Source organism: Panthera pardus, unplaced genomic scaffold, assembly GCF_024362965.1.
Source record: "Panthera pardus isolate Hobbes unplaced genomic scaffold, ASM2436296v1 HiC_scaffold_12, whole genome shotgun sequence".
NCBI lineage: Eukaryota > Metazoa > Chordata > Mammalia > Carnivora > Felidae > Panthera > Panthera pardus.
In genome coordinates, this window is record NW_026526677.1 from 30,776,474 (window position 1) to 30,794,205 (window position 17,732).

Sequence of the window (17,732 nt, forward strand, 5' to 3'; positions counted from 1 at the left end):
TAGAGATTACTTAAATAAACCTTAAATAGATAAATAAATGAAACCCAGAAGTGCCTATGCATATTTTCATATCCTGACTCATATTCCTGAAAAAAGAAATCTGGTTGACTACTATTGGGTGAGACCTAAGAATGCTACAAAGAGAAACCATTCTACTCCCAGGGTTCTTTAAAATATTCCACTTTAGTGTAACTACCAGTGTTCACAGTTTAATTTAAAAGTGAAGAGATTAAGCATTTAGTAGCAGCAGAGTTTATTTACATCAAGATACCAGCAGATGTCAGCAAAAACTAAGGCAGTGCCATATGACTTTGTACAAGGGTATTCCTAATGTCGACAGAAAATCTCTAATTACCAAAGTGCAGTCCATTTAAGACCCCTTGGTTTCATACAGTGTTACGTGACCCAGGAGGGGTGGGGCTGAGAGGCCGCAGCGGAATCTGCCTTTTCAGGGCAGCAACAGCTCTTTCAAAGAACTGACTGCTCAGATTTTGTCCAACAAAACCCACCTATAACACTGTACGGCAAACTAAACCATGCTTCAGACAGCCATCCCCATTTAAAAAAAAAAAAAACAAAAACATGTTTTGGTTTACTGAACACTCATATTACCTAGGTTCTCTGATACAGATTCAGGGGTTCTGAACGTGGGAGTACTTGAGAGGACACAAATGCATTTCTCTGGAGAATTCTGTCAGATGGTAGAACAGCTTGTTATACAGACATAGCTATAATATTAAAAAAATAGAAGAATCTCATGAATAATATTTCAAAGGTAACTATTTTCTTATGCTTATAAAATAAATAGAAAAAAGATTACATGGGATGCCATTTATTTCAAATATATAAATGCACTTTTTAACATTTGTGACCAACACTGTGTAAGACCAATGTTTATGGCCTTACAGCAACTTCTTAAGCAGGACCCATATACAGCAGAAGTGTTCTTATCACTTTTATTTTTGCCTTTTAGACTAATAGTATTCTAAAATAATTTTAGCCACCGTGAACCATACTTATGGAAAATATAAAAAGAATTCAGATTATTTCATTGTATTCTGTATTTTTGTAATTCTACAGTAAAAAATAGTAAGTGAACTCATGACGTAATTTTCCCAAAACACAGCTTTTATTGTAGTAGACTAAATTAGATATACCTCTCTCTGTAAATATTTTGCATGCTCACTAAAAGTCTGGTCTTCTACATAGGCATAATGAACAAATATAAGCAAAATTATAATAGAAACTTATCCCTGAAACAAGTTAAATATTACCATCTTTGAAAAATAACACAGAAATAGTCTAAGGACTGTTGAAATATAAACAGTTTGAATTTTAAAGTCATTTATTCTGTTGAAAATATATTCCTGTTTTAAACAAAAAAAAAATCTAAGATTTATTTATTTATTAATGTTTGTTTATTTTTTGAGAGACAGACAGAGCACAAGTAGGGGAGGAGCAGAGGGAAAAGGAGACAGAATCTGAAGCAGGCTCCAGGTGGGGCTGGAACCCACAAATGACCTGAGCTGAAGTCTGATGCTTAACCGACTGAGCCACCCAGGCGCCCCTGAAAAGCTTAAGCAATATAGTAAATCATACTTACTTAGAACCAAAAAAAACCCAAACCAAAACACAACAAAAAAAACTAACAAACAAAAAACCAAAACATTGGTAGCAATGCAACTAAGGTCTAATGAACCCAGAAGTTCAGATAAAATTAGAAGTCTCTGTATCCTCTATAACAAAATATTTCCTTAATTCAGAAAAACACCCAAAAAACTAGCATCTAATTTAAGTATATAAAGCCAAAATATTCTTTTTGCCAGTGCTCTGTTGAAATCTGAATTAAAGACTTGATACCGATTATACTTCTGATAAGTAGGTCAGTGGACAATTATAACTTAATGACAATACCATGGTTCAAAATGGCATTCCATCAAAGTAAAACCTGTTAAACAGATACCAAAGTATACAGAAATAAAAATAAACCTCCACTGGTCAATCCAATCAAATTGGCTGCATAAATTTCACTTAAATGACTTAAAATGTATCTGAAACTACTAAAAGCTTATCTGGTTAAACTAAAGTACTACAACTTAGGGAAAACAAAGCAAAAACCTAGTTTAGTGGCAATGCCCTAGCTGATAAAATATTTTAGACAGACAGGGAGCTGCTTGAAAAAGGAGCAGAGAAGTTATCACCCACTCTCATTCTCCAAAGAGCACCCATACGAATTCCATACAGAACCAGTACATCAAGATTCAAGCAATTTCCAATTTAATTTATATTGTCTCTACCACTGTTTGTCCACTTTTTTTCCTTTTCATTACTACTGCCTTAAAGCCTTTTTTTTTAGCCCTTTTGATCCTAATCACCACCTTATAAAACTTTAATAACATAGACACCATGTATCCCTGTTTCTGTATTGTATGAATATCCATGCTTTATACATAATAAGATCTTTGCCACCAGGAACAAATTTTCACCAAGAATGTATGGCTAAACAATGAAAGGTTTACAATGCTAAAACTTTTTTTTAAGGGTAAGTAGTGACAAGAATTTTAGCACTTAGATATGTAGATTATTTCCAAAATAGTTTTAACACTCAACCACCTAGTTTTATTGAAATTAATTTTTCCTGAAGTAGGCACTGTTCTCGGCTACAGTCCTTGGCTTGCACAGTAGTGCTGGACCATAAAAATGACCATTCGTAGCAACCTTAATAATCAATGGGGAAAATGTTCTGTGACCTCCAAAAACCCATCAAAATATTAAAAACTCTTGTTAGAAATGTAAAGGAAAATGAAAACACTGTAAAAAAAAAAGGTATTTTAGTACACTGTTATTGAAAAACATTGGAAACACTGAGAATTAAAGCATTATTCCGTTGCAAAAAACTAATCAAGAGCGGTTTGAACAGTGCCTGCTTTTTTGCTAACTTAAGATACAAAGTAGGCTATACCATTGCAGATACTTAAGTTTGGATCTGCTTCTACCATTTTCTCATTTGTGCTTTCAATGTTGTAAAATCACTGTAATTTCCTTTAATGTGAAGTTTTTTACTATCACTTCCTCTGGGATATATTCAAGCTTTTCATCACAGCCTATTTCCCTATTTACATTGCTCCCCCCAGCAACCCCCCGCGAGCTTCCTCTAGCTGCATACTGAGGCTCTAAAGAAACAGCAGCATCAACCTTCCCATAAGTGATTTCTTCTACAACTCCATCTACGTTCAGTGCATATCTCACATCTAGCATGATCATTTTTCATTTCTTCACTGCTCTTTTATCTTTGGTGGCCAGTTATTTTGATGATCCACTTTTGGAAAATGTCACATGGGTGACAAGGAGACAGCACAACCACATGCTTTGCTGTCTAGGAGTGGACTGAATGACAGATATGCGGTAACCAGCCACTAGAGGGGTCTGAGTCAAGGTCACGGATGGACTGGTCACTAATGAGGAGGCACATCTGTTACATAATGACTTAGGGACAAAGAGCCAGCAGGGAAGTTTGTACTTCACGTGACTACCCATGGTATATACCATGGAACTGAAATGTGAACTGTGCTAATGGAGGACTGCCTTTACCTACTTGTTGACATTGGCCTGGGCAGGCTTAAAGCTGACTGCTGAGTAAAAGCCCATATAAACTGACATCAAATAATAAATCTTAAAGCACCCTAACTGCAAAACTAATGCATAATGAGTGCATGCTGAGGTGGTTTTCAAATTGTCATCATTTGGCAGTCAACTTTAGAATGCATCTGAGAGTGACAGAGTTTTAGAAATAGAGATGGGATCTTTTCCTATAATTTGATACCACAAATTATCCAGCATGTTTGTTATGAATGATTTCCCCTCCTTCGATTTCGATTTGCTCATATAGCCACTTGCGGTCACAGCGGCATTCAGCTCCGCATTTGGTGGAACCACAGGCAGGACAAGCATAGAAACATCCTAAACAGTCTTCATCGAGGCAGTCACAGAGGTCCATTCCACTGAAAATCAGCAGGCCCTGGCTATCATAGACCTTACTCTTTGCTGGTATCACTTGTCTGTAAAAGAAAACACAAGATGAATGACACTTCACAAAGACATTATTTTTGAATAAATGAAAAAAAGGTAAAAAAAAAAAAAAAATGGAAGCAAGTAAAATATTTTGAATTAGGGATGAGGTCCTGCAAAACTGGTACATAACTTACCAGACTCAAGCCTACTCTATAATTACTAGTAATGAACTGTGTGTGAGAAGAGACCTCGTTCTAAAGCGTTGAGACAAATCCAAAGAGCCTGAAAATGCCTCTAGAAGTCCATTTAAAAGTCAACTCAGTAAAGGAATGGACCAGAACTATTTCCAAAAAAATATTATTTCTGTGAAAAATATTTTCCCCTTCCCTTAACAACAACAACAACAACAACAACAACAACAACAACAACAACAACAAAGAATGGCTGCTTAATAATGGTACATTTTGTTGGTTACCAATCTCTATTACCCTATTGGTTTTTATACTGCAATTAATCTGTTTCTTGTTCTTTAACGGACTCGAGCAAATCTGGCCTAAAAACACTTAAATGACTCATTGGAAAATCTTAACAGATGGAATAAATGGCATATGTAGAAAATAATTCTGAATGATTACACTAACATTTCTTTGTCAACCTGTGTTAGAAATGTTCAGTTTAAAAAGTCATATTCTAAACAATTTACTTTTGTCATTCGTTCTGTTGACTATACCATAACTGTTTCTATTTTAGACATGTAAAAAATAAAAAGCAACCTTGAATTTTCATAAGATTTACTTTTTAGCTGCCACCCATAGAAGGGTGATATACCAATTACATAATACCAATACTTTTCAAAAAACTGTTTTAAATATGTTTGAATTTTAGTTATCATGCCAAAAATGTTAACCTGTTCACTTCATTGACACTTCCTTAGAAATAAATTTTTAGAGCTGAAAGGGACGCCTTCATTTTATATGCAGCCCTTGGAGATTCCTACTAATTGCAGATTATCCAGTTTAAAATATCTACCCAAAAAATTCAAAACTCCAGAGAAAGATGTGAAACAATAACAGAGAGCCGTAGCAAGCTAACAAAGGTCTTCAGGGAACACACAGCCTACCTGTCAGAACCAGCGGTTGCATTTTTTGTGAGCCTTCTTTTTTCTCTTTTACCAGTTTCTGGAGCAAATTCAGTTTGTTTTCCTGGGTTTGCAAATTGCAATGACCTCAAAGCTTTAGCAGTTCTTCCCTGAATAAAGGTAAACAAATTATCAACTCAAATCTTGACAACAGACCATGAATACATTAATATTTAACTTAATGTTAATCCTGATTATTCCTTAACCTGAAGGACAGTCTGGAATTCACAAAAAAGAAGAAAAAGGTTTTAGAACCCAAGTGCAATGAAATTTACACAGCCTTAGACAATATTCAAAGTTTAACTTTGGTTAACTTATTTGTAATATTTCCATTACCTAATTTTAGTCTCTGGCCTATTAGAAGGGGTGATAGGCCTGTTGAAAACTGCTATGGCTTCTGTCAATATGGGAGAAAAGGCAAAAAAAACCCCTGCTGTACGACCCAATGGGATAAAACTGAGTTTCCTGGGCACCTGGCTGGCTTGGTTGGTGGAGCGAGCAACTATTGATTTTGGGTTGTGGGTTCAAGCCCACACTGGGTGTAGAGATTACTTTAAAAACGTAACAAAAAAGAAAAACAAAAACTGAGGCTCCTAATATGATCTTGAGTCCTTAAGAAAAGATTCTATTATTGTATACATAGTTAAAAGCAGAGAGATAATAATGGTTTCAAGTCCTGAAACAGTATTATCATCTTTTTAAAAAGCATTGGTAAAACAAAATTTTCATGGTTAAGGATTTAAGTTTGTTATCTGGGGAAAAAGCAGTTTATGTGATATATTACACAGAGCAACAAATAAATGGAATGGAGAAGACATCTATAGTGACAGGTGCAAGTACCTAGTATGAACTGCAAGGTAACACTGGGTCCTGGAGATATGCCTTTGAGGGGAGAACAAAAGGGAAGTACTACATATAATTTAAAATTTTAATTATCTTTTAATTTGGTTTATTAATATAATGAAAAGGGGGAAATTGAGAAAAACATCCCAGCAGCAAGAATTATAAATTGGTTATAAATAGAAATTTTGAGAAGTGCTCCTTTGATATACTTGTCTTTGTTCTACACCCAAAGATAGCTTTATGAAATCTCGGGTTTTTTTTTCTGATGTAGTTAAATAATCTGAATGTAGGTATGTGAATAAGGGAGAGTTATAAATATTTAGTATTTACAATGTAAAAATGTATGCTTTTTGACCATAGGGAGCACTAAAATTAGCTTGATCATATCAAGTAAGAATTCAGAGCTAAAAGCAAAAGATATCCAAAGAATAGTATTAACACCAAAGAAGAAAGAAAGGTTGAAGAAACAATTATTGGAAGTGATTTTTCTGGTGTTCGTTTTAAAGCAGTAATTTTCAAGGGGAATTCATTGTGCTATACAGATCCTCACTGGCTGGCATGTCCCATTGAGTTACTTTGGTATTAGAAAAGAAGCTAAGATAATAACTAGATCCTGGCTTTACCAGAATGTTCTAAAAGCCACTCCTGACATCTTAGCCCTAGGAGTTACAGCTTGAGTCTTGGGCATAGTATGTTATTTCTTTCTCAAGCCCGGTTTATCATCCAGTCTAGGTACATGGGAATATTTAGAAAATCATTTACTTTCACCTCCCCAACTTTAATTTACAATTAGTATCATAATAATATAAATGATTTCTTTATAGTTCAACAAAACCCCACATTGTAGAAGTAACACAGGAGACAAAAATGGCTGCCATACATACATCTGAATCAGGTTTTCTTCTCTGCCGATCTTCAGAATCAACATCCACGCTTCCATTGATTATCTGTGTACATTTTGGACAAAGCTTCCACCCAGGTACAAGCTGTCTTCCAAATTTTGCACTCAGAAAAGTGGCATCATCTAAGTCAATTACATGCAAATTTTTTTTGGCTAGTTTTTTGTGTATGTTAAATGGGTCACAACATGACTTCTGCAAATCCTCAAATCTGTCAATGTAAATTTTCGCATGATGGAAGCAAATGGTATTGTTCCCAGAAAGTGTCATTCCAGTTCTAAGTTGAAGTAAAAGCATATCATTTGATGACAGTTCTTGCAAAGTCTTGAAACCCGTGTGACGAGTATAGTAGGTTTTATGGCACTCATTCGTGGTACGGAGTTGGACTCCAACTGAACATGGATCCATCACTCTTGATTCTAGCAAATTTCCCTTGTTAGATTTTGTCTACAGATCTCTCTCAAGTAGGTCATGTGCTGATTGCCCTAGAGAAAAAAATGAAGAGTCAGATTTGTGCTGCAAACTTTTTATCTGGGAAACTGAAAAAGCATTTGCTGAAATTAACACCTATTTAAAAGAAAGAAACTCTTCATAAGTGAGGAATAGAATGGCATTTACCAAAAGCCTACAATAAACATCAGATATGCAGGACTTTTATGGAGAAAATTATGAAACAGACAAAAAAGTTATCCTAAATGAATGTAGAAATTAATCATGGGAACTCTGACCAAAGTATATAAATTCTCCAGGAATTTATCTATAAATTCAATACTCTTCCAATAAAAATCCCAGTAGGTATTCCACTCATTCCACCTTGGAATTTAGCATTTGGTTTATTTGGAAGAGTAAAAATCCAAGACAGTCAAGATAGTCTTGAAGGAAAAGAAAGTAACATATTTATTTGCTATAAAGCTATTATAATTAAATCTGTGGTAGCAGTATAGTATAGACAAATAGATCCATGAAAAGATAAGGGTTTGGTGTGACATATGACACATGATTTTATATAATCAGTGTTATAGGGTATTACACCTTAATGGGGAAAATATTAAAAGATTAGGGATAACCAGATAACCACATGGAAATAGACTAAGATCTCTTTCTCACAATCAAAAATCAATTCCTGATGGGTTAAATAATCAAACAAGAAAAGAAAAACTATACAAATGTTTAAAAGAAAACATAGACAGGGTGCCCGGATGGCTCAGTGGGTTAAGTGTCCAGCTCTTGGTTTTGGCTCAGGTAATGCTTTCACAATCTTGGGACTCTCCCTCTCCCTCTGTCTTTCCCCTCCCCTCCCCCCCCTCACGTTCCCTGTCTCTCTCAAAAATAAATAAGTAAACATTTAAAGCAAGCAAGCAAGCAAGCATAGAAGACTTTGTGACATTGGGAGAAGAATTTCTCAAACAAGAAAGCACATACCAAAGGAAAAGATGGATATATCTGATTATACATCAAAATTAAACATTTCCTTATAACTCTAAAGGAGGAAAAACAGCCACACTTGAAAGGTATGCTTTCAAGGTTAGGATTATTATCCCAAATATACAAAAAACAACAACATATCCTGACTTCTATAAATCAATTAGAAAATGACAAGGAACCCATTAGAAAACTAAAAAAATACAGATAGGCAATTCACAGAGGAAGAGAACAAAATAGCCAAGAAATGCATGCAAAGATGTACACCCTTCACTGCTGTCAAAAAAAAAAAAAAAAAAGCAAATTAAATACCATTTCTCAAACATTTGCATGTCAAAATTTTAAAATCTGATAACCTGGTGCTGGTTAAATTGTGGCCAACTCTTACATGCTCCTTATACACTGGTAGAAATGTAAATTGCAATGGCTTTAGAGCATTTTTGGCAATTTCTGGCAAAATTAAAGAAGTCCACATCCCAGGACCTTGCACTTTCACCTCTAGATGTCAATGCCAGAAAAATCTATGTCCCACATGAGCACAAGGACTTTGTACATTACATATACAAGGACTTTGAGCATTTATTGTCTTTGACAGTAAAAAGTTGGAAAGAACCTAATTTTAAGAATGAGACACCGTGAGTTACTCAACAGGGACTCCTACAGGTCAGGTAAGATGACTAACCTACAGGAATTCTATGAATCAACATAGATAAATCTCAAGGACAATCTTAGGTGAAAAAGTTGTAAAAGGACACATACCATTTATTTAAAATTTTAAACACACACAAGAGTGTACATGGTTTATGAATAAAAATATGAATCATGATAAAATATATGTATCAGATTAAGAAATGCTGGGGCGCCTGGGTGGCGCAGTCGGTTAAGCGTCCGACTTCAGCCAGGTCACGATCTCACGGTCCGTGAGTTCGAGCCCCGCGTCAGGCTCTGGGCTGATGGCTCGGAGCCTGGAGCCTGTTTCCGATTCTGTGTCTCCCTCTCTCTCTGCCCCTCCCCCATTCATGCTCTGTCTCTCTCTGTCCCAAAAATAAATAAAAAACGTTGAAAAAAAAAAAATTAAAAAAAAAAAGAAATGCCAAATTTGGGGCACTTAGGTGGCTCAGTGGGTTAAACAACCTGCGACTCTTGATTTCAGCTAAGGTCTTGATCCAAAGTTCATGAGATGGAGCCCCACATTGGGCTCTGTGCTGATAGGGCAGAGCCTGCTTGGGATTCTCCCTCCTCCTCTCTCTCTGCCCTTCCCCTGGGCACACGTCCAAATGTGCGGGCTTTCTCTAAGTATAAAGAATGAAAAAAAAAAAAAAAGAGAAATACAAATTTGTGGTATACATACTTCTAAGGAGGAAGGAACCTTTTTAAAGATATTTATGGAATATAAAACTTGGTGGCATGTACACACATGCTTCATTTTCTGTACTATTTGAAAATTTCATAAATATTTTTCAAAGCAAATACAAAACCTTAGTTGAATTCTTAAGAAAAAATTCAACAAATACAAGTCACTAGGAAAAATATATGTGAGGGGCGCCTGGGTGGCTTAGTCAATGGGGCATCTGACTTCAGCCTGGGTCATGATCTCAAAGTTGGTGAGTTGGAGTCCTGCACTGGGGTCTGTGCTGACAGTGGAGACTGCTTCGGATCCTCTCTCTCCCTCTCTCTCTCTGCCCCTCTCCAGCTTGTGCACTCTTTTTCTCTCTCAAAAATAAATAATATTAAAAAAAGTAAAAACATTAAAAAATATATATGTGAATCACTGAAATCTGGATGGTGGCAGAGTGCTGAAAAATCTAGGATCCTGCAGTTTTGCCAGTGCTTTTATAAATTTTGCTCAAAAAAAAAAAAATCGTTAGAAAGCTTACTTTGCCATGTTTTCTGTAGAGAAAAACCATATACAAAGAAACCATATGCAAAGAAAACACCATATACACAGATGACTCTGGTCTCATGTTAACAAAAAATGGTGACTATGCATCTGTTTTCAGTTAAAATACTAAATTTAAAAAGTTAAAAAATAGAATACAATTTAAAGTTCAAAATGTCACTGAACATTTTAATTTATGATGTTTTTAAAAGCTAGTTAAGGTGGAGCATGTTTATATATTTTTTATTCTATTTTAACCAACTTTTAAAATTTAACTTCCAAGTAATGGTACCTATTATATCAGACAAAATGGCTTGTATTATACAAGCAGATTTCTTTTAACAGAAATGTGGATTAAAATAAATTAAGGAGTGGAAAAGAGGAAGCCAGAGATATGATTATAAAACTACAAACTATGCTGTACTGTACTTTAAGAGATATGGGACACAAATCTGGCTCTGAACTTTCTTAACAGTCAACACAAAGAAAAAAACTTGACCCATACATTATGGAAACTGCTATTGTTTAATGTTTTATTAATGCTCGATTCTTTATATTTGTAGGTACTATACCCAATCTGTAGCCACTAATCTGTGATTTTTCGAACATAAAATTATTTCTTAGCATTCAAACACTTGCATCACCCTAACCGTATTTAACAGGAAAAGCATCCTGTGACTTAGAAAATTCATTTTGGAAATTCTGTCTACAGAAGTAATACATTTTTACCCACTAGGAAATTCTTTTCCTTGGCTACTGGGGCATCTGTTCCTTTACTTTCCTTTTATCTTGTCTAAATTACGACATGGTTCACTAGAGTTTATTAGCAAGACTGCCAGTTGTGCCAGCGTACTTATTTCTAAATGATCTCTCTCGGAAACTTGGAAATATGATTAACTCATATTAAACCACTTTTTAATGTTTATTATTCATTTTGAGAGAGAGAGAGAGCATGCACAAGCAGGGCAGGAGGAGGGAGGAGAGAGAGAGAGAGAGAGAGAGAGAGGAAATAAATCTGAAGCAGGCTCCATGCTGCCAGCGCAGAGCCTGACATGGGGCTCAAACTCACCAACCATGAGACCATGACCTGAGCCAAACAAAGTAGGATGCTTAACCCACCGAGTGACCCAGGCAGCCCCACCTTTTTCTAAGTATTTGCTTGGAAATTCCACAATACCATAAATTCTTTTATTAATCTTAAACTACTATGAACCTGAACTCTTAGTTGGAAAGCATAGACTTAAATGTGTTTTTAATTCAATGTAGCCATGACCCTCTCAGTCCTTGAAAACATCCTCTACTGGTAAACAGGTGCTTCCAACTATTTTGAGCTTTTGGCACACTTTTGAGTACTATAATTTTTGGAGGAACACTTGCAGGAATTACACTGCTGTGCAATACCATTTTCTAAGCAGCTATCCCTCTGGTGTCACTGTTAGGGTAGATTTACTATTAGACTGGCCAATTAACATGAATTCTAGATAATGTACATATATTTTAAGTATATCCCAAATATTGCTAAAAAGTAATTTGTTGTTTGTCTGAAATTCAAATTTAACTGGGCATGCTGTATTTTTATTTGTTAAATTTGGCAACCTCATTTTTTGTATATTCCTGAAAGTAGAAATGTTTCTTTGGTACCAGCTTCACATTATGCACCACTTCTCACTTGTTGCTAAAAGAAAGCTGAACTTCCCATGAACAAATTATAGGACATGCTCAGTTTAAAATTAAAACGTCCTATCAGAAGATAAACTGCAAGTCATGGTAAAAAAATAAATTTTACACACTGATTAAAACTCAATGGCACAACTGTACACTCATTTAAAACTGTCATGGTAGGGGCACCTGGGTGACTCAGTTGGTTAGGCGTCCAACTTTGGCTCAGGTCATGATCTCATGGTTCATGAGTTTGAGCCCCACGTTGGGCTCTGTGCTGACAGCTCAGAGTCTGGAGGCTGCTTTGGATTCTGTGTCTCCCTCTCTCTCTGCCCCTCCCCTGCTCATGCTGTCTCTCTCTCTCTCAAAAAAATAAACATTAAAAAAAAAAATTAAAACTGTCAAGGTAAAAGTGTATACACCTGTGTCAGTAAAGTTTTACTGCTTGAAGTCTTACATAAGTTACCTTCCTGATCTACAATTAGGCAGTTTTTTCATGTATTGCTAAAGAAAAGTCAGGCTAACTCAAGGAGCACAAAATTTCGGCCGTGACCTTAAGTGGTTATTGCCTGTCTTCTAAAAATTACAGCCTCTAGCTGCTCCTCCCCTGTTGTAGTATCTGATGTCTTTATTTCTGTCTTTCCTCCCTAAGCTAAAGTTCTGCTGTACAGCTCTTTGCATCTATTTCCCAGCAACTGTTTCTTTTGCTCGTTTTGGTCTATGTTCTGGCAATGTGGCCCACAAATCATATTTATTCTTTTCTTCCAGTGACAGTCCAGTAGCTCCATGTTGCTCTCTTTACCTACAGCATGATGTAATGTTCTCCAGTAACAATTAATCGAACACCTTCCTTAATTAACATAGTCAGGAATGCACTACTATTTACTGTCTACGAACCTTACTGGCATCAGCTGGGAACGTATTAGAAAAGAGGAATCTCAGTAAGGACCCTAGACCTACTGAATCAGAATCTATACTAAAACAAACAAACAAAACAAAACAACAAAAGACCCCCAGGTGACATGTAAGCATACTACTTTGAGATCCAGATCCACTGCTTCAGGTAATTCAATTAAGAGAATATTAACCAAGCATCTTCCATATTTATAAAGCATATTAAAAAAAAAAAAAAGGAAGATACACACCCAAACATGAACTTATCTTTCAGGAAGTCTAACATTTAGGGAAGACTATGAGGGGAGTGGAGTCATAAATTTGATAAAACCGATATATATATGAGAAATATGTGCATTATTGAAAGCACAGAGATCAGGGTTTTCACATTCTGTGTCTTCCACTGCCTTTCAGCTATTTTTCAACTGACAACTGTAGATAATGGATAATGGATAGCAATGCAAATCCAATTCTTGTCTATAGTCTTGTAAATTCTGTCTAATGGTGGCTCAATGGACTGCTTGGCCCACTGTGGAAGACCGTTTGCCTCCATTTGCTCATTTCAATAGTCCTGATGAATAAATATGTCTGTTCTTTTGTCATTGGAATTGGTTACAACATAGTTCCCTCATTAATAAGGTAAACAAAAATCATGTATTTATAATTTTATATCTGTGTAACAGTCATGATTTTACTTCCACCCCCTTTTTTGGTGGAAAATTCTTTTAAACGTAGTGAGAGATTAATTACCTCCAGTCAATCATTTTAAACAGTAAATCTACTATGCCTCTTGAAAGGAAAAAAAAAAGTCTTGCTTTTATTTTTCACTTTAATTTTTTTAAACTTTATTTTGAGAGAGAGAGAGAGAGAGAACACAACTGGGGGAGGGGCAGAGAGAGGGAGAGACAGAATTCCAAGTAGGCTCCTCACCATTAGTGCAGAGCCCAGTGCGGGGCTCAAACCCATGAACGGTGAGATCATGACCTGAGCCGAAATCAAGAGTCTGATGCTTAACTGACTGAGCCACCTAGGTGCCCCATAAAGTCCTGTTTTTAATCGGATAAGATGAAAACCAAAAACAAACAAAAAACCTTAAATGTGTTCATTTAGGCCTGATTAATTCAGTTCTTTTCCCCTACCTTTTGGTAAGATTTCACTCTGATACAAATGAGATACAGGTCTTCAAATACTTTTAAAATGTACTTTGTGATGTAGGATTTACAAATACTAACAGTTAATTCCTGAAGGATCAACGGGTCTCCTAAGGCCTTCCTGTAGAGAGGTTTGGATGAATTTTATTTGTACACTCATTTTCCATTTCAAATAGCCTTTTGAGAAGTTGAATTTTACCTGAGGCCTGTGTTTCTGGTTCTTCAAGAGTCATGGTTAAGGAAATCCTCCCACTACTCTCTTTATGGCTTCTATAAGACTCTGAGGATACCCCCTTGTCTACCTGAGACTAGGACAAAGGTCGTCCAAACTCCCAATCTTTGCCTCATTTACAAATTTGTGAATCTTAACTGCATGTTAAAACTGACCATTCAGAACAAAAATGTTTGTTAGTCATATTTTAAGTTTCTCTTCTTCCCCCAGGTCCCTGAACTTTGGATCAATGAGATCTGTTGTAGCATCAGTTTACTCCTCCCTGGAGATGCTGGTAGATCTTTTGGTCGAAGAATTCTCTCTACTGCAATAGTTCCTTTTCCCCTATTGTCATACCTTTCAAATAAAGTCTCTCCTTACTAACTCTGGATTTTTTTTTATTTGAAAAATCCCCAAAAACTTTTTGCATTTTGGACTTTCTGTTGCTTTAGGGTTGCCAACACTTTATTCAGTGCCTAAATATAGTATGTTTTGTGATTCTAAAATTAACATTTAATATTCTTACAGCAATACTAGAAGAGTCAAGAAACAATGAAATAAGTGTAGAACAGATTAGACCCCTTCTACTACCTTAGGTAGTAAACAAAATTATTTTCTCCTTGTATTATCATATGATTTGAACACTGCAAGCTCAAGAAACAAGGTTTTTTTTCTTAAATTGAGGTATAATTTACATATAACATTATTGGTTTCAGGTGTACAAGGTAAAGATCTGATATTTTGCACATATTGTGAAAGATCACCACAGTAAGTCTAGTTAACATCTATCACCACACACTTACACTTTTTTTCTTGTAAGAACTTTTAAGATTTACTTCCTAAGCAACTTTCCAATATGCAATACAGTGTTGTTAACTATAGTCACCATGCCGTACATCACATCCCCATTACTTATTTATTTATTTTATACCTGGAAGTTTGTACCTTTTGACCCCCTTCTCCCATTTTGCTGACCCCCTACCTCTGGCAACAACCAATCTATTCTGTTTATCTATGAGTTGATTTTTAAAAAAGATTTAAAATTTATACATATATATATATTTAGATTCTATGGAATAAGCTTTTAAGCATTATCACTTGCTATCCCTTACAAAACTCTACAATAGGCAGGTTAAACACAGCTGAGTGAGCTCATACAAGGAAATGACTCCAGCAAGCTTTCCTGAGTCTTAAGACTCAGCCCCAATAAAAAAAAAGATAAAGAGAAGTTAAAACCAAAATATAGTCTAAGTATCACTTAAAATATTTGGTGCCTGTAGTTACTAAGTGTGAGGTATAGCACCAAGCACAAACATCATCTTGTTAATCTTTACAACAGTGAGATAAATACTATCATCCCCATTTACAGGTGAAGAAACTGAGGCTTAGAGCTCCAGTTACCAAGCCTAGCACAGAGCCTGTTATAACATTCAAGTTCTTGCTGAATGAATAAAACCAAAAAAACCCCACAAAAATTAATTTTACTTTTATATGAAGAATCTCTCTTAATTAGGTCCTAATGATTTATTCTAGGTTTATCTAACATATTCCCCTCAGATTTTCTTATTGCTTTGTCTAGTATAGTTTCAGATCATTTTTGGAACAATTTAGCAAACCTTCAGGCTTCTAAACCCCATTCGCAATTTGTCTCTAGTCTTCTAGCCCTTAAAGGCCAAAGAAAACTGAAGTGGGATTTCAGCAATGGAGAGACTGCTTCTAGACCAAGAAGAGTAAATAAAGCTCTTGGTTCTACCTGATTCTGGATGTGGCCCAAATTGTCAAAAAATACTTAACACTCCAGTTGTTGAGTAGGTGATTGTGAAACTGAACTCTGAATCATTCTGTTGAAAATACTTTCATCTCTTCCTAGAGGATAAGAGTCTGGACTCTCTAGCATGGAATTACTTGTTCAAATGCCACATACTCCAGGCCAAACGACACTGCCTGCAAAGTTCTTTTACACTTTATGACTCTTGCTTGGAAAGCCAATGGCCCTTTCTGTGCCAGGCAATGCTAACTTATCCTTCAGGGCAGTACCAGTGTCTAAACCTATCTGGTGTGCCTTACCCAAGTACTATTATTATAGGTCCTTCTTCCTGTGTCTGCAGAGCAATCTCATGGTGCAAGAAAACTTTTTCTCTATTCTCAGCTGTTGGAAGGCAGGAGCATTATGGTTTTATTTTCTGCATCACCCAAGGGCAAAAGAGGAACATCAGGGACTTCCCTTTTCATAGCACTCATCACAGGGTTTTGTTTTTTTGTTTTTTTTTTTTTTTGATGTTGTTAGTTTTTCAATAATATATTAAGCTCTGTGAGGACAAGGAATGAACCAGTTCCTGTTTACAGTTGTAGCTTCTTTAGCATAATACTGGCACTAAGTAATCACTTAACGTCTTTTGAATACATGTTCCATGTTCAGAAACTGTCACATGTCACATCAAGAAGGATGGATCTCTCCAAATCAGGGTGACTAGGTCCCCAGGATGCTGCAATTATTCCCACTCCAACAGCATGATGGTCACATGCATAACGCCCCTAGGTGACAGCCATATCATGTGTCAAGCTACCAAATACATCCAATGAACACTTCCTATGTTCATGCTACTGGGATGGAAAAATGAATACTGATCGGCCTCCAGCCTCAATCAGCTAGGGCTGGGAGGATGCTCATTAAAAAATGAAAACGAACAGGCAGCGATACAGGATGTGGACGAGATTCAGGGCCATAATATCCCTCATGTACATAGTATAAGCCTAAATCATAGCTTTGAGGGCTCCAGGTCTCCCGAAAAGGGGCGACAACCCGCGGAGGAGACAGAAGCGCCGGAAACTATGCTGGGCCCTGACACAAGGGGCCGCAGAAGAACTGGGGGAGTCGGAGCCACAGCAGCATAGCCGGCTGCAGGAGGCCCAAGCCGGAAGCTGAAATCCCTTTCATGTGTCGGGGCCTCCTCTCCCACCTCTCCTTAGGGACTTCCGTGAACCGGCCCGGGCCCCCCTCCCACCCAAGGACCCGTCTCCTCACTCCCGCCCTTCCCAGAGCCTCCCCCGGGCCCCTTCCACCTTAGCTCGAGCTCTCCCCGGCCGAGGTTGGGCTGCACCCGCTTTCACGTAGAGCCGACTTGGCGGCCAGCTCTTCCTCTCTTCCCCGTCCTACCACTGAGAGGACGGCTGGCAAGGGCTAGAGAGGCTCAGCGCTACCATAAAGCGACGCCCGATAGAAGCCTAGAGCGGATCCGAGCCTGGCCCGCCTCCTGCGCGGAATGGGCTGGGCGGTGTTAATTGGCGGAATATGCAAGGTGAGGCAATGGTTGCTTCAGGAGTCCTCTCGGTTTTGCGTTTGTTTTGTGAGGTTAGGGAATTGGGAGCTCCCTGGGGCTATTTCTTGGGAGATACAGGTTCGGCCGACTTGGATTGTATTCGCAAATTCCTATGCCTGTGTGTGAGGCCAAATTTTTGCACCCCATTCCTCCTAATCCCTGGAGAAGTGAATGAGTTACAAGAACGTCACGAACAGACCCTTTATTTATAGTCTCACGTTTTGTGTGATTTTTGTTAAAACGAAATATATTGCAAAATGCATCTTTTTAAATTACAAACAATAGAAATAGCTATGTTTATTACT

At 36.9% G+C, this 17,732-nt stretch overlaps 1 protein-coding gene across 1 annotated transcript; it reads right to left on the bottom strand.

Moving 5' to 3' along the window:
* Positions 1-236: 236 nt before the first annotated feature.
* Positions 237-17,300, bottom strand: ARL14EP (ADP ribosylation factor like GTPase 14 effector protein). Its single transcript, XM_019456591.2, has 4 exons — positions 17,171-17,300; positions 6,877-7,376; positions 5,132-5,259; positions 237-4,058 (listed from the first exon to the last, which is right to left on the bottom strand). Exons 2-4 carry the CDS (start codon positions 7,297-7,299, stop codon positions 3,830-3,832), a joined length of 780 nt encoding a protein of 259 aa, XP_019312136.1. The 5' UTR covers positions 7,300-7,376; positions 17,171-17,300; the 3' UTR covers positions 237-3,829.
* Positions 17,301-17,732: the final 432 nt, after the last annotated feature.